We start from the raw sequence: 18,497 nt of genomic DNA on the forward strand, positions 1-18,497 counted from the left end.
CACGTTTTTGTTCTGCTGCTGAAGGTTGTTTTCTTCACTGTATAAACTGCGTGTTGCCACAAAGCTGAAGTTTCCCTTACTGCCCTCTGGAGTAAACCGGTGGTATTACAAGCTTGCATTTCTCAGGAATCTTCCTTGTACAGGGCCATTGCGATTGTGTTAATTTTTTTTAATGCGTTAAATCGACAGCCCTAATATTTTTTATATATATAACTGGCTCACTCATAGATACTCACTATTATATGTGAGCCGAAGGATTTCAAACCTTTCACAAGTTATTTATTGTATATTTCATATATTTTATATGTCAGTGGGATTCCCACAAAATGTCTTTAGAACGTTATTTATCTCCCCTTTAATACGCTATGTCCTTAATAAAGACACCTATTAAACATCAAAATACAGACTATGAGCCTTTTATGAATAATAGAAATCAACAATTTATTTACAATGTTTTGTATCATGCATACCCTTACAGGTTAAAAAACACCCCAGAAAACTAACAAATGTAAAATATTAATCTAAGGACAAGATTTAGGACTGTGTTTTAGTGCACACAGCTGTCTATTTTAGGACTTGTATAAACAGATTGACTGCTTTACAAAAATACCTAAATCTGCAAGTCCAAAAATGTCCACATTACCCTATATATGATCGATTTATTGATATATTTTGAGTGAACTGTACAATTATCTACAATATACATATTTAAAACTGACAGAACAAATTTAAAACCGAACAGTGAATCCTCTCTTGTGATACTCAAAATTAAAGGGAAAGTTCAACAAAAAAAAAATTCATTCTCACTTCCACATTTTCCCAAACCTGTACGACTTTATTTGTTCAAAGGGGAATAAAAGCTTTTTAGGCAGAATGTTAGCTTTAGTCACCATTCACTTCTATCATATAAAAAAAGATGCCATGAAAGTGAATGGTGACTGAGACTAACATTTTGCCAAATATAGTTTGTGTTCCATGGATGGAAAAAGTCATATGGGTTAGGAACATGAGAGTGAGCAAATGACAATTTTTATTTTTGGGTGAAATATCCCTTTAAGCACTTTGAGATAAAAGTTCAGAGAGAAAGAATAAAATATAATGCAAAACACTGTTACAAACAAACAAATAGAAATTGCACCAATGAGGAGTGTCATTTGGCATACACCCCAGTTGGAAACCAGCAATAAAAACAAGGGAACCTTAAATATAAGTTGAGAGAGACAACTGAAATGACAATCAAACCATTACATCTTCAGAACACACAAACTTGTTTGCCTCACTTTTTTGTAGCACACGTGCTAGCTAGTTGAACATCTTCACCAAAGACACTTTGGTGCCTTTAGGCATGGAATTTGAACTGATAGTCACTGAACACACATTCTGACCTCTTCATTACATGTTGAACAGATCAAACAAGAAGAACAAACAGTGGGCTGAAGAGGTGAGCTGCTGTGTTTGAGATTGGAGTCTGGGGTGTACGTTTAATTTCAGTCACGTTCTGTTGGTGTTGTTGGCAGAGAAAGCATAGAGGTTACCCAGCTGGCTTAGCCCGCTCTGTATGTGTGCTACATGGATCTCCACGTTATCCTGAAAACAGCTATAGAAGACAGATGATTACTTTAATAGGAGAGGATGTCTTAAAGCAAAATGCACAAATTGACCCTTTGCCAAACTTGGTTACAATTGGTGGCTCAGACAGGGGTTGCGTTATCTGAAAATTCTTTGTCATTTACAGATTTTGAAACTGATGGATGATTTCATATGCTTTCTGTCAAAACCACTTAAACCCAGTGCGTCAGTTTTGATTTCACACACTCACTCCCGTGTGGGTCTCCTGCCCGTTTATTGCCTGGTATTATGATGCGTTGTATATGCATCTCTTTTGGGATTTTGAGCAGAGTGAATCTGATTTCATGACCGCATACATAAATCATTAGAGTATGTATGTTACTGCATGATAATAAAACGCAAAAAGAATAAAAGCGCAGAAAAATCTACTTGCCATTTATACTTGCACTTAATCTTAGTGCAAACATGATATTTAGAGCAGAATTCTCAGTTATTTGGAGAACAATGGAGAATCAGATTTTCCAACCAGAGAGTTATTTCCTTGTCAAGCCATACGTTACTGGCGAAGTTGAAAAATCGTGTTTTATGGTGGTTGATTGACAGGCAGAATTTAACCCTAGAACTCCTATTTCAAAATCTATTAAATATGGCATGTACTGTACAGCATATGTCATGATAATGGATGCAACACCCCTGAATGTAGCCTCAGTATTTATAGAATTAAAACAAGTCTGACGGATAAAAAAAGAGACCATGACTGAAAAATGACAGATAAATATTTTTTCTAGTGCAACCTCTGGTCTCAGACAAGCTTTAGAGAACCTCCCATAGGAATGAACTTGGGATTTCCAAAAACAACATAATTTTTAGTAAAGCATTCTCAAAGTGGTAAAAATTGTATAAATATTATTCTTATGCTGGCTAGAATGAAGTGTGCTTTTGAAAAGCATCTTGTATCTGTCTTTATTCTTTAACCCTCCTAATACTTTCAAAAAAAGGCCCAACCTTGTACTTTTACAGGTCAAAAATGACCAGAACGATAAAAAGGTGAAACTTATTTTTTGGAAGATTAAAATTATAACATTTTGTTCTTCTTGTGAGTAATACCAATACAATTATGCACTTTATGTAGGATTTTATGCTATTTGGATCTTATTTACATGTAAATTTATCAGTTTGAAAAGATGAGGTCCTGCACCAAAGCGTAAACATTCCCACTATTGAAAATGTAATTTTTCTTACCTTGGGGTCAGACTCAGAATTTGTTCTTTGATCTTTTTTTGTGTGTGTGTGTGTGCACGTATATGTGCGTGTTCTGCATTCTCTTTTCTGGCTGTGTGTGTGTGTGTGTTGGGTTGTGTGTTCTGCCTTCTGCCAGTTTTAGTCTTACCCATTTATTTCCGCACGTATTTGTGCGAGCAAGTTTTGCAGTGTGGGTCTCGCCCCTTCATTTCTGCGTGAGTGTTTTGCATTGTGGCTAATTAAAAGATAAATTTATAGATTTTAGACAAATCTCAGAAAAAATGCTCTGTTATAGTCTCAACACTTCATGTGTGTGTATGTTTTGCACTTTAAATGTTTTAAAGAGTCAACATTTATGCATTGTGGCTAATTTATAGATTGTATTTCACAAATCCTCCAAAAAAATGGCTCTGCATTATGGTCTTTCCCATTCATTTCCTATGACTGGTCAATTTGGACCACAAATGTAAAAGGTGTTGCTTTTTCTATGAGCACTTAGACCTATGGAATCACGTCAATTTTTTTTTTTTGTTTGCATTCAGATATCAAGTGGGAGCAAAGACTTCATGTGAAACTACTTTAGTAGGTGCTCGTGGTGGTGCGGTTATTCAACTCAATCCGGATGGCGGAGGTGTTATCTCAGTTGCCTCCGCTTCAGAGACCGTCAATCCGTGCATCTTATCACGTGACTCGTTGTGCATGACACTGCGGAGACTCCATATGTGGAGGCTTGCGTTAACCGCGAGAACCACTAATCGTTACAATGAGGAGGATACCCCGTGTGACTCTAACCTCCCTAGCAACCGGGTCAATTTGGTTGCTTAGGAGACCTGGCTGGAGTCAATCAGCACACCCTGGATTTGAACTTGCGAATCCAGGTGTGGTAGTCAGCGCCAATACTCGCTGAGCTACCCAGGCCCCCTAAGGAAACAGTTTTTATTAAATCGGAAAAATCTATTCTGGTACAAAATGAGCGGAAGTAATAGGAGGGTTAAAGGAATCAAAAAGTGAATTGAAAAGAAAAAAGCCTCACTTGATAGCGATTATGAAAGTGATTACAACTGTTAACATTAGTGTAGGTGAACAGAATTGTTTCTAACGTTTATACAACATACTATGGTAATATGAACTAGGTTTCTACTACCTCTAATATGACATAAATCATTAATTGAACTTGTAACCATGCTTATGTTATGTGTTGTATTTAGTTGGCAATCAAGGCTGAGACATAGTTTAGTCATGTGCTCAGCATTGCAACAATGTTTTACAGTATTTTTGTAAATTCTACTTAAAACCAAATAAACATACAGGACTTGCGTGCGAAAACTGTAAAAGCTTATCAAATATAGCAGACACTAACAGCTGCTAAAATAGGATTGGTCAGTAATGTTAAGGCGAGGCTTAGCAAGGGGTCAATTGGAACATTCACAAAATTAAATAAAAGCCTAATAATATTAATTGAAGTGAACATAGAAGTTAAACAGATAAAGGAAAAATAATAGAAATTAAATAGAAGTAAATTGATGTATTACCTGAGGTTAGAGTCATCTATCGAAACCTTTATGTCATTCAGAGAGTCTGTGAGCGATTTGAATTCAAATGAGTTCAAGTCACCCCCTTCGGCCAAACACTGCACCAAATAAGAATGAGAAATATGATCAGGAATCTATTCGTCTGACAAGCTGAGCAACTCAAATTACCGGAATATGTCAAATAATATCATTTTTGTTGTTAGTTTTGGTTGTTAGCTGTAAATTTGTTTCGCTTTAGTCTGGTACCCTGATCTGAAGCAGGAGGGCTGTGAGACGGGAGACGAGCTGGGTTAGGTCAGGGCTCTGGACACGCTGTTCTCCATCAGGCATTGCGTTAATTTGCCGCACAACATCCTGCGATTCTTCTTCACAACGCCTTCGCAGCTCGCTGGGCTGATCTGCAGGCTGCATGCCCTGATCTGGGGCCAGCTGTGCAAAGAACATCATGGAAGATTGAAGAAACAGCAAAAAAAACTTTCAATAATCAGAACGCTACACAGACAGTATTTGAGCACATACTGTATTGTGATATCCCTTTCAGCGGCAAATACTCAGTGTAACAATGTGCAAAGCACCGCCCACACGGAGGTCACTGCCAAACCAAGCAACTTCCTATTGGTCGACAAGAATTTGCGAATTTGCTTGTCAAAGTTCACCAAACTTGAAATTTGTGAGGGGAAAGTCTTCGCCACTGGAAGTCAAATGTGCAAAATTCATGATTGTGCAGATTCCCATTGAGATGACTGTATTCCGCACGTGGAATTCCAACGTGCAAAGGTAAATGTGAATTTTCACTTTCATTGTATGGAAAAATATACATTGAACGTAAATGCTGACTGATCACCTTTTATGTTCCATGGAAGATAGAAAGTAAAACGGGTATGGAACATAATGACGTTAAATTTGTTTTAGAAGAATTTAAAGAATTTTTGTATGAAAGTGGTGGAAATGACACATACCTCATAGCAAAACTGCTGGACTTCAAGCAGGACTTTGTTGAGGTCTTTATTAAGCTGTTCCAGATCCAGCACTGTTGTGGCATATCTCTTCTGCAAGTCCAGACCGATCGGCATGGAGTACGACTTCTGCAGAAGAATAACAAAGACACTCAGGTCCGATTGGTGGATGACTGACCAATATTAAAAAAGACTGCGCCCTTTTGACAAAGAGATCTTACCAATTTTTCAGCTTCTGTGTTCATCTCTTTCAAAAGTTTTATATGTTCTTTTTTAATCATGAGGATTTTGGACAGGCGAGTCTATTGGGGAGGATGCAACAAAACATCATCAATAATCCTATGAAAACATACAGCAATTCCTGGTAAACACACACCACAAGAGTACAGAAATCTCACCACTTGTACAAGAAACTTGACAGGAAATCCACCCAGTGTCTCTCCATCTGTTCCTGTCAGTTTACTTTTCCATGGGGACTGACTGAACAGAGGATCACTGTTCTGAGGACAGAGCAGAGAGATGTTATGATTATTTTTCCTTTACATTGTGATGGAATTATAATTGTACATGTATCTGTTAATTATGGTACACATTTTCGACAGTCTTTCGCTACCATTAAGATGGACTGTGTTGAGGCTGGATAAGACCCACGTGGTGGAGTCAAAAAGTTCTGGAAACGAGGTGGCCGCTGTTTCTGAGCAAAAGCAGATATGGGCATTGTCTCATGAGGTTCGTTACTCTGGAAGAAAAGCATTGGAGAGTTTTAGTGATTGGGCATTGAAATGAAAAGACATGGTAATGATTGTTGTAAACGGACAAGACCTAATCATTTAATGAAAACACATGATTTCCTGATTAATAACTTGCCAGTATTACTACTAGGCAAAATAAATACATTATCTTGTGCAAAGCATTAATGTTATGTAAGAAAGCAGAAGCGATCTTACAAGCACTTCATAGTCAGGAACTGTATGTGTGCCGAGCCCATTTCTGTCAAATGTGACCCGATACGTTGCCGCACTGGTATCCACTGCATCAATCTGACCAGTAAACAGCCCATCATGGACACCCCTAAGACGAGCTGCATTTGAAAGCAAAATAATAAAATTATTATTTTCATTAAAATTAGATGTTTCCTTTGGCAAAGAGATAATATCCGATACATTTGATATCTTCTATTTATATAGTAAAATGAGTGCAGAGGAGAAACCTTAGTAGCTTTGAATCAAAAACTTTGAAGACAGACAAAAGCTGTACTTTACACATCAACTATCTCGTCTTGTGATAGCAGACGTGTATTATCTGATCCTCACCTGTAACTTTAGTCCCAATAACCAAGGGCAAAGGAATCTCATCTGGCAGGTCTTTGCATAGAGACATATCTGTGATTTTCCTCTGCTGCAGGAGACGCATCTTCTGCCTCTTCTGTTTCAGAGCCATTCGCTCTTCAGAGAAGAACGCTGAGGAGCATCTGATAAATAAAATCGTAATGTTAAACACCACAGAACACAGAGAAACAAGTACACATTCGAATCCAAGATATACGTAATCTGACACTGTTATTAGATGTAATCTAGATGCACACAGTACATTGGTGTGTGTGTGTGTGTGTGTGTGTGTGTATATATTATACATACATGCATACAGGGTTGGGAGGGTTACTTTTCAAATATATTCCACTACAGATTACAGAATACATGCTGTAAAATGTCATTTGTAACGTAGTCCATTAGATTACTCAAGGTCAGTAACGTATTCTAAATACTTTGGATTACTTCTTCAGCACTTGTAAATTTTTTTTTTCCCTTTTTTTGACTATAAAAACTCTGCCAGTACAGTAAGACAAGATATATTCTCTGAAAAACCTAAATATCTACTTCTTCTGCTCCAAACTTACTTCAAACTTCTCTGTCTGCTGTATGAATGTAACACATCATAAGAAAGTGTTTCACCGCCGTTCAAATGCACTTTAGATCGCATCATTTATATTTATACATTTTTTAGTCTGAAAGGACTAAATATTAAATAAATGACAATAAAATGCAAAGTATTTTAAATATGTTTTGAATGTAACTGTAATTATAATTACCAATGATTTAAATTGTAACTGTAGTGGAATACAGTTACTTATATTTTGTATTTTAAATACATAATCCCCTCACTTGTATTTCGTTACTCCCCAACCCTATGTATGTGTGTGTGTGTGTGTGTGTGTGTGTGTGTGTGTGTGTGTGTACACACACACACACACAACAGTGAGTTCCGGTCCTCGAATCTGGTTGGACGAGAGACGTTTCATGAGCACTGATGGTCTGACACCATCAGCACTCCGACGCTTCACTGAGTGTATCACGCCGCTTGTGTTCATGCCTTTCTAAATGTGTAAGAGCAGTGCATATGTGTTTGTCTTTTTTTTTTTTTTTTACATTACATATGTTAGCCAGCAGGCAGTGGCAAAAGCTCATTTTTGTGTGTAATATGAGCCAGTTAGGTGACGTGAAGTGGGGATGGGTGATACCACTTATTTTCTTTTAGGCCAATATAGCCGATATCGATACTGATGCCTCTATTAAATAGAATTTTTATGAATTCTTTGGATAAAATTAGTAACTTTATAATTACTTATAAAGTTTTTATATATTTATGGGCCTAAACAGAAAATTATTAGGCTGCTTTTAACCTTTTATAAATTATATAGTATAAGCCAAATATAAAACCTAAAAATTTGCATCATTTGTTTTGAACCAGCAATAGTGATTCTGATCCATCGTGTAAGAAAGTAGGTCTATGCACAAATTCGTTTTTTATGACCATACTCAGTTTTTCCTAATTTTTTTAAATTTACTTGTTCATTGAACTGTTGTATATAAGCAATATCACACTTGCAATCATGCTATATGTCCCTAAATCAGCAATGCTAAACACTCTGGATGCTTTTGTCCATACCATATGCAAATGCAAGATGATGGGGTGTAACTTAACTACTCCAGTTATTTTGATAGAAAGGCTTTGCAATGGCAAAATAGGAACATACTGTTCAATACAAAACCAGGGAGGGTGCTCTCATGTGGAAGTGACCAATGAGCCAAATGTTTGAGACCAAATGCATAATAATAAAACAAAATCTTGGGTAGGCCTAGCCCACCTTTGTCAATCGGCCTATGTAACTTATTGAAATGTAATCTGGGACTCTTACCATTCCAAACGAAGGACTTTGCTATGCTAAAATATTCCCAAACACGTAGCATTATTAAGATCAATGGTAAATATTTCACCACCAGCATATTTCACTGAGGGAATTGTAGAAAAAGACTCTCTGCTTTATATATCTAGCCAAAAGCTTCCTTGCTTTGTCCCTGACTCAAAGTATGACTATCTTGCCCTGAATAGTCAAAACTAATATAATATTATATCTATAATTTCAATCGCTTCAGCTCTGCCTCTTCACTTTTAATATTCCCTTCCAATTCCATGAGTTCTCGTGCTTTGGATTTTTTGATGAATGATGCATACTGTATGATACGACTCCTAAGAACCGCCTTAAGTGCCTCCCAAGCCATGCCCACAGAGGACACTAAGGACCAGTTGCTCTCCATATAAACATTGATTTCAGCCTTTATCATTTGTTGGACTTCAGGATTTTGCAAAAGGGATACATTAAAGCACCAACTATATCATTTATTTTTCTCTGTATGTGGCAACACCTCTAAACTCACCAGGGCGTGATCTGAGACTAAGATGTTCCCAATTATGCAATCAACAAAAGATGAAACGAGGGACTTATATAAAAATAAAGTCTATTCTAGAATAAATCTTATGGACTGATGAAAAAAAGATATAGTCCCTACCAGATTGGTTCAAAAGTCTCAAAATATCTGTAAGACCAAGATTTGTACATGTCCTGTGAAATGTCAATGTTGCTCTAGGGGGCTTACACACTTTTGCTTCACTATGAATATATTGAGTCCATCAATAGATTAAAGTCTCCTCCCAATTTTATATCATGAGGTGTGCAAGGGGCTTGCAACCTTAAAGGATAGTTCACCCAAAAGTGAAAATTCTCTTATAATTTACTCACCCTTATGCCATCCCAGATGTCCATGACTGTCTTTCTTCATTAAAACCCAAACAAACAAAGATTTTTAGAAGAATATCTCAGCTCTGAAGGTCCATGCAATGCAAGTGAATGGTGATCAGACCTTTGTAGCTACAAAAATCACATAAAGGAAACATAAAAGTAATCCATAAGACTCCAGTGTTTAAATCTTCAGAAGCAGGGACTAAAAACCATGTTTATCATTTGTTCATCCTGAGCAAAAACCAAATTATTTTGTTCCGGTTCAGAAGTTCCACAGCCTCCTTTCCAAATGGTAACCAGTTAGAACAAAGTAAAACAATGGTCCTTAACTTTCTTTTTAAAATGATAGTACTCTGTGCTAAGGGGTGGGTGAAATACCAATTGCAGTGTTGCCAGATCTCGCAAGAGAAACAAGCAACCTGGTCTGGAAAAACAAGCCCAAAATAAGCCACTTGCCTCACCAAAATAAGCTAAAATAAGCTATTAAAATGAATCTTGTGTAGTGGATTTAACATCATAGAAATCATGACAAGCATACAGTTAATTTATTAAATAATAATTTTAATTACAGATCTGCTTCTCAGTCAAAACCAGACAGCATCAAATCTGTATTAATGCATATCAAACAATAATTCAGCTAAGACTTGTAAACAACTGAGATATGTACTTTTTACCTCTAGTAATGTTTTCCTTGTACCTGGATTGGCCATGTACAGTATATGTAATAATTATATATGGTTGTTAAAAAGGTCTTCATTCACAGAATGCAAAATCCACAACGGACAATTAGGCAAAGATATGTGTGATGCAGCAGTTTCCTTCAGGATCACAGCATGTTTCATTTGTTTTGGGCAACGAAGTGGTGTAGTTCCAAAAACGGCTTGTGGTTTCATTAAAAATATTATCGAAACGAAATTACCGGTTATAACCTGTTACCAGCATTTAAAATGTTCTGTAAACAAAATCCATTAGTTTCAATTTTTTGTTCCTTGAACGGGTTTGTTCAGAAGCGATTTAATAGGTGTGGGTGTGAAATAGATGCAAATTGTATAACTGTTTTTACATTAAATCTCCACTTTCACGTCTGAAAGTTAAAGTTAAAGTGGAGATTTAGAGTAAAAAAAAAAGGACTTAATTATTTTTCTGTTTCTCACCCACACCAATTATATTGCTTTATAAATATGAATTTAAACACTGGAGTCATATGGATTACTTTTATGTTTCCTTTGTGATTTTTGAGCAACAAATGTCTGATCACCATTTACTTGCATTGTATGGACCAACAGAGCTGAGATATTCTTCTAAAAACTTTGAACATAGGTATGAGGATGGGTAAATTAGATCATTTTCATTTTTGGGTGAACTATCTCTTTAAGCCTAAAGTATATTTCGGTTTGATGCTTAGCATCTGCATACAGTTGAATGCTAGCATTTCAAAGTATACTTTGACCGTGTGTGCATACAAATGTGTTTGGCGCATACGCACTATGCCTGCTATGAGATAATGGATATGAGATTTAGACATATATATATATATATATATATATATATACCTTCAGACTCTAGACAAATGCAGGTATCTCCTGACCTAAAACATGCACACTTGATGTGCGCATCCACTGTTGTTTATTCCACCTTTGTCTCCTGATGTTTACAGGCGATTACATCTTTTAGCACTTATTCTTGACAGCAAAGGTTCAACTGTGAGTGTTGCCACCTTGTGGACCCACTAATTAGGGGGTGGGCTCTATGGGGACACATGCCATCTGTTGCAGGGCTCCATGTTCTTCTATTCTATTTGCAAAATAAATGTTTTGGAGTCTAAAATGTAAATTTCTTATTGACACACTAAAACTGAAAATATAAATAACCATTTTAAGTCAAATGTTTTTGTGAAGCATCTTATGTGCCCAAGACTTTTGCACAGTACTTTGTTTTGGGCTTTAATTATCGGTATCTGCAAAAACCTCTACCTGCGAGGTTTGCCCATAAGTCTCCTGATTGTTCCCCATTCCACTCTGGTCAACTTCCTGGTTTTTAGATTAGGAAAAGACTCCTTCAGACACAGGCAGAAGTCATTGTCTCCTTCAAATAAAGGCCTAAGAAATATGAAAAAAGAAGATTGTACAAAAATATATTTTACACGAAGGCTGTATTTAACAGGTCTTATTTATGGGTAAGACACTACTCTCACTTTCCAATGACTATAAATGATTGGCAATAATAAAGGACAAGCACAAGAACCCAACGCACACTTCCTGCTAGTATAAAATCTGCAGAACATACCTGTCGATATTTGAATAGAACCATTCATAGATGCACCATTTGTGCGCCTTGGGCAGTTTGAGTAGATTTCTTAGTCTTAGTCCAATTTTCTGTGAAGCCCTTTTATCTGGTGTTGTGACGTTTGCGAGTTTCTGCAAAAAAAAGCAGCAGCAAACATTCACATTTTACAGTTCATGAAAATCTTTCTGTGAAAAGCTCATTCATTCCCCATTGATCAAAAACAGGATGGTGCGGGGCCTTCCTTCTGGATGTCGGTTTCACCTGAGGCACAGTGGTGACCCTCTGGCTCCTCCTGGGGGATCTGGAGATGATTGGCCGCTCCTCATCCTCACATGAAAGTCGACTCCTCTTTGAGCTCCTTGTTGGCTGAAGGATAAAGTAAACAGGAGACATTTAGGAAGGGTAAACACACAAGGAAGCAAAACATCTATTGTGATCAGCTATGTACATTTTTATTGTCCTATTTAAATATTACAATGGTTAAGAAAAACTGGTATTGCAGTTACAGTGGAACAATAAGGGAAGTATGAAATAGGTGGGGGAGAACAAAATCGTGATTCCTTCTCCAACAATTCTGAATAGATTCTCAAAAATTCAGAATCGATACAGAGTTCAATTTATACTGCGGCTGCATAAAAGCACAATACATGACTGTTCACAGATGGTGTGCATCAACCACACAACCATTCACCCCCAACTGAATCTACAATCACGAAATTAATTCACAATCTCATGCACATAGCAACAGGAGTTTATTTGTGATAACACTTCAACAAACAACTTGAAACTCGTGCCCATTATTGCACTGATTTGCACTGAAAGGGAAAAAAACTGTTGAAAATAATGATGAAACGTGGGTGATGTTTTTATTTTGTAATATTTTATTGTCTCGTGCTTCCCAATGTCTTTCTCTCCTCTTGCACTCTCCATTTATTTGGCTGTTGCCAAAACACTTCTCTCGCTCGTCAGGACAGTGTGCTTATGAGATGTTTGACTGATTTCTTAAGCAGCAACCCGCTATTTGTGTCACATTTCTATTACCTGTGGTGTAGAAAGGAAAAGCTGCCATCTGCACTCTCACAGAAACACATATCTCATGGAGCCATCTTGGACCAGCAACAGATAGTTGTGGTTTTAGTAACAGGCTAGGGATTGATTCATAATAAGTTACAAATTTAATACCATTTAATACGGATTGTGTTTCCGGATTAAAAAAAAAAAATTGGAGGACAAGATGCATCATGATGCATTGAGAATTGTTTTATAATCTAATTGTTACCCTTTGAATTATGATCGAATTGAACTATGAGGCCAGTAAAGATTTACACCTCTAGTATGAAACATACAAAGAACTTGGTCAACTTACCGTTTCCATTGAAATGTAACTGCTCCTTCCCCTGGTGGTCTGAGATTTTGGTAAATTGTTCTTTTCATTTAGAGTATTAGACAAACTTCCTTCTGTAGAACACAAAATATATTTAAAAAAAGTAAACCATTATTCAGCTCATGGGATGGGAATGTAATGAATCTTTGACAACATACCAAAACAACCAAAAGTAAAACTGCGTACTAGATTGAACATTAAATTCCACACATTCTATCATTTCAATTCTCTTGTCGATTGATAGTGGATTTTGCCGATAACTAAGGTGGTAGGAATCATTTTAATCATTTTTAAAATCAATTTATAGAATGTCAAGAAGTCTCATTCTTTCCAATATTATGGCACAGACATAGGGTACTAATAAAGTCCCAGATGCAAATTATTGTTTAACCAAAATCCCCCAAAACAACCAGACAAAATTAAGATTTGGTGCATTAAGCTGGACTTTTTATAAACAAGCCCGAAACACACAGGGGATTCTTGTATTATATTTTTTGAAATGACAAAATTATGAATAAACTATCTGCAAATATTGCCGATAACGATAGTTCCAAAAAGCAACTATCGGCACTGATTTTTTGATCGACACAGCTTTGCAGATCCTTGGCATTCTAGCTGTCAGTTTGTCCAGACACTCAGGTGACATTTCACCCCACGCTTCCTGTTGCACTTGCCATAGGTGTGTCTGTCTCATCGGGCACTTCTCACGCACCTTACAGTCTAGCTGATCCCACAAAAACTCAATGGGGTTAAGATCCATAACACTCTTTTCCAATTATCATTCATTTAACAAACCAAATAGCCTTCAGCTGTGTTTGATATAATGGCAAGTGATTTTCTAGTACCAAATTAGCAATTTAGCATGATTACTCAAGGATAAGGTGTTAGGAGTGATGGCTGCTGGAAATGGGGTCTGTCTAGATTTGATAAAAAATGACTTTTCAAACAGTGATGGTGCAGTTTTTTAACATCAGTAATGTCCTGACTATACTTTGTGATCAGTTGAATGCCACTTTGGTGAATTAAAGTACCAATTTCCTTCCAAAACAGCTAAATCTGTACATTATTCCAGACTTTTGGCCGCCAGTGTGTGTGTGTGTGTGTGTGTGTGTGTGTGTGTGTGTATATATTAGTGCTGCACGATTAATCATATCACTATCACAATGTCAGCCTGTGCGATTATATGAAAAATTCTGAGATTATATTAAATAAGTACATGTGTGGACGTGTCAGCCCATTCTCTTTGAGAGCTGTTTGCCCATTTTCTACACAGCTAATAAATAGATGACCAGTCTCTAATGATGACACAGCGAGACGAGAGGAGCGCTGCAGCTTGGGTGTCTGATAGAAACACAGATTGGTGATATAGCTTTATTTCATCCTTAATTAAGCTTCACATAATAAGGGAGCGTGCCATGTAAATAAGCACAAACTCCAAAACTGTCATTCTCGGTGCGGTCAGAGCAGCTTAAACCAGTCGCAGAAGAGACCCAATCTGAGAGGGAGTCGTGACCAGGAGAGATTTAAAGTTCCACAGGCTGATGCGCACTCTAACAAGGAGACGCTCGTCTCTCACCCCCGCTGTCTGCAGCTCGCAACGTCATCATTATAAGATCATCATGATAAGATCAATCTTGTGTGAAAAATAACACTAAAATTACAACAATAATTATATATATATATATATATTGGTTTTGGATAAACAAGATTGACAAATGCTTATCAATAATACTCTAATGGCTAAAATGTTTACAGTGTTCAGTGTCTAAAATATCAATAGGACTAAAATGTCAACAGTTTTCATTGACTAAAACTACATAAAAAATGCCCAGACTTTGTCAAACAAAACAACTAAAAACAATAAATAGAAATAGGATAAGGTTGACTAAATATGATAAAAACTAAAAAGGACATTTGACACAGGATTAAGACTAAGATTAAATAAAAAATAAAAAAACAGCTGACAAAATTAACACTAGTATTCAGTTGCCAGGTCATTAGGAGTGTATTAATGCAAAGCCAAAGTTTACGTATTTTTAACGTCACTTTTTTTTATCAGTATGGTACCACCTCCGCCTCATTTTGAGCCAGGAAAAACTCTGGTTATATGGTGATATTTTGGCTTTAAGATAACCGACACTGAGCAGAGAGAGGTACTGTGCAAAATTTAAGTTGCTACATCACGTGGCAACACGACAAATTTATATCAACAACTGAAACAGCACAGAGAAAAGTAGAAAAGTGAGATTTCAGAAAATGATCCACACACTGGACAAGCGGTATCCGCGATAAGTAGAACTTTTAAGAAAGAGGATTTGGAAATATCAGTTGGTCATTTAAAAAACAAAAACAACAACAAAAAAAAACAACAATAACAACCGTTTTAGTGGTTTGAGTGAAAAACACTTTTATATCCAGTTTACTTTTCAAAAGAGTTTATAGAAAGTACATGTTACATCCTGCTTAAATGTCCCTGTTTGTTTAGACAATCTTATTTTCATGAAAATGTGTATGTTCTTATTTATTGTTCTATTTTATTTAGGTGTAATATTGAGAAAATAACAAATTTGCTCTAATGCAAAGATGTTATTATTTAATTTTGTAAAAATATAATTTTAGTGGTTATAGTGGTTTTTGTTGCTAGTTTGTATGTTTGAGTTGAAAAATACACATTTCAGCATTATCAGTAATCTATTTGTGCATTTTCCTTGATAACCAAGCAAGTTGACTCATAATACGATTTGTTTATTATATCGCAATCGCATATCGCAATATTAGCCTCAATAATCGCAATATAACATTTTCCCCAAATTGTGCAGCCCTAATATATATATATATATATATATATATATATATATATATACATATATATATATATATACACACACACACACACTGTATATGTAAAACTAAATGTAGAATCCCATTTAACAGCACATTTTGTTTCATCATAAGAAACAGTAAATTCACCTACCTCGTAAACTAACAAGGGCTTTAGCTGAAGAGCCTGAATACAAAAGAAAACAGACAACTTGAAGATACTTTTTCTAAACATAAAATGTACATATGCAACATGTGGTTACAAGCTTAAAATGAAATAATAGAGAGACCCATAATAATGTTTGATACAGTTTCTAAAGCATAAATTTCCCAAATTCACAAGTCATTAATAGAAATCACAATTGGGCAACAAGTTCATTTTTTACTCAATTTATGTCTAATACAACAAAGCAATTGAAAGTGTAGAATATATTAAGCATAATTCTTATGTGAAGTCTGACAAACAGGACTTCTGAAAGTCTCACTATTTGGTATATTTACAGATCCAACCCCTTTAGACCAATGAATTTCCATGACATTTCCATGCTTTTTCCAATTGTTCCACATTACTGGACGGACGAGGAATTAAACAATCATTTTATGGAGATTTGTGTATTTCAGATATCAATCCATGTAATTTATGGACCATACATTTTTGACAGGAAATGACAATGAGGCTGTGAGGGTTAGACTTCTTCAATGGGTTTTACTGTTGTTTAAGGTGTTTTTGGATCGTTCTGCGCACAAAACATTGAAAGAAAAATCTTTCCAAAATTGTAAATAGACTGAAAACTTTATGCAGCTTTTTACATTGCATGCCATTAAAGATACCATAAGTCTATCCCTCACAGCCTTATTTTCATTCACGGCAAAAAAAATTAAAAATGTATATGGCTGGCACTACTTTGAATAAGGTATAGTTTATAGCATGCCATTAGTAAGACAAAAATGCCTGAGATACAAATGCTACACAATGGTGAACTGTTCAAAGACCAATCTCTAGAAAACGCCATAGCACAGCACAACTAGATTTTGTTTTTGATACAAATGTCAGTGTATGTGGAGTTTGCCATAAATTCTGATTTTCTTATGCATCTCATTTAAGCAGCATTAAGTCATTGATGTTGTATGCATCTTTAAAATAGCACCCTGTCTGCCAACAGGGCTTCATTGAGCCTCATTACTGTTCCTTTGAATGCTATATTACTAGAACTATACATTATTCTTAAAATCACTATCCATGGTGATCCATTCAGAGACCACAAACAATCTCTTAGTAACAATAACCTGCTTATACTACTGATTAAACTACAACGCATCAATGTATCACTACTCTAATAGTTCAATAAATAAACACTACATTCATACAACTATTGTAAATATTAAAAGTCATAATAATAACTGCAAAAACACATGAACAGTACAGGTAAAGAATTCCAAATGCAATTAAAACAAAGCAGGTATCTCTGACAGAGGAAGATAGAATCCACTCCGAATTATAATGAGGCATTTTATCACATGGAAAGTGTTATAAACATATGGAAGTTGTTTTATGAATATATAGAGTGTGTTTTACCACACAAACAGTCTGACACTGACAAGAACAACAAAAACCCAACAGCTGTCATCGAGCGACCATATAAATGCCTGCAAGTTTAACCATACCCGTATTACGAGTACTACGCCACTGTTTCTGGTAGTTTTAGGTAAAGAAACGTTTTTGAAAGGAAAAATCTCCTCAGATGAGTAATGTATTTATAGTAGTAGCCTCTGAAGGCTAACTGTTAGCTTGCTAGCCTCACAGCTAACAACTTCGCGTCTATTTTAATAGCACTTAGAATAATTAGAAACACTTATAATGTATTGTGAATTATGTGTGTCGTGAGGCACTGTTAAACGGTACGCATACCCGACTTGTTAAAGCAATCGGGTTTAGTGTAGAGTTAGTTTTATTACTCACTCTCGTCTAACAGCTGCTCGAGCTCCGCCATCTTGAACTAGCCGCGCCGGTTTTTCAAAGGCCGAGCACCGCGGTGTATTGTGGGACGGAGAGGGCAGTTCAAAACACTCCATAGTAGACACTAAAATAAAATATTTCGTGTTTCATGAACAATTATAGGCATAGATTATCAGAATTTACTATAGTTCTTTTAACCATAGTTTGTGGTATACATACACTTCTGCTCAAAAGTTTGCAATCACTGTTAAATGATTTTAGAACAAAATGTATACTTCAATTCACTAAGGATCAGGGTTAGGTGTAATGCTTTACTAAGTTTAATGAATTACTGTATAAAAAATCTAATGATAAAATGTATGTTTTCTGGGGGCCTGGGTAGCTCAGGAAGTAAAGACGCTGACTACCACATCTGGAGTCACGAGTTTGAATCCAGGGCATGCCCAGTGACCCCAGCCAGGTCTCCTAAGCAACCAAATTGGCCCAGTTGTTAGGGAAGGTAGAGTCACATGGGGTAACCGCCTCATGGTCGCTATGTGGTTCACTCTGTGTGGGGAGTTGTTCCTGGATGCTGCAGAGAATAGCGTGAAGCCTACACACATCTCTGCGGTAATGTGCTCAACAAGCCAGGTGATAAGATGCACATGCAGAGTCCTATGAAATTTGTCCTCCA

At 36.3% G+C, this 18,497-nt stretch overlaps 1 protein-coding gene across 1 annotated transcript; it reads right to left on the bottom strand.

Moving 5' to 3' along the window:
- Positions 1-465: 465 nt before the first annotated feature.
- Positions 466-17,873, bottom strand: lin9 (lin-9 DREAM MuvB core complex component). Its single transcript, XM_052098967.1, has 15 exons — positions 17,828-17,873; positions 16,022-16,054; positions 13,030-13,121; positions 11,925-12,029; positions 11,664-11,794; positions 11,351-11,476; positions 6,613-6,770; positions 6,247-6,380; positions 5,913-6,038; positions 5,698-5,799; positions 5,521-5,601; positions 5,303-5,428; positions 4,590-4,772; positions 4,344-4,441; positions 466-1,597 (listed from the first exon to the last, which is right to left on the bottom strand). Exons 1-15 carry the CDS (start codon positions 17,856-17,858, stop codon positions 1,492-1,494), a joined length of 1,632 nt encoding a protein of 543 aa, XP_051954927.1. The 5' UTR covers positions 17,859-17,873; the 3' UTR covers positions 466-1,491.
- Between the last annotated feature and the right edge of the window lie 624 nt (positions 17,874-18,497).

The sequence above is a fragment of the Xyrauchen texanus genome, chromosome 30, assembly GCF_025860055.1.
Source record: "Xyrauchen texanus isolate HMW12.3.18 chromosome 30, RBS_HiC_50CHRs, whole genome shotgun sequence".
In the NCBI taxonomy this organism is placed as follows: Eukaryota; Metazoa; Chordata; class Actinopteri; order Cypriniformes; family Catostomidae; genus Xyrauchen; species Xyrauchen texanus.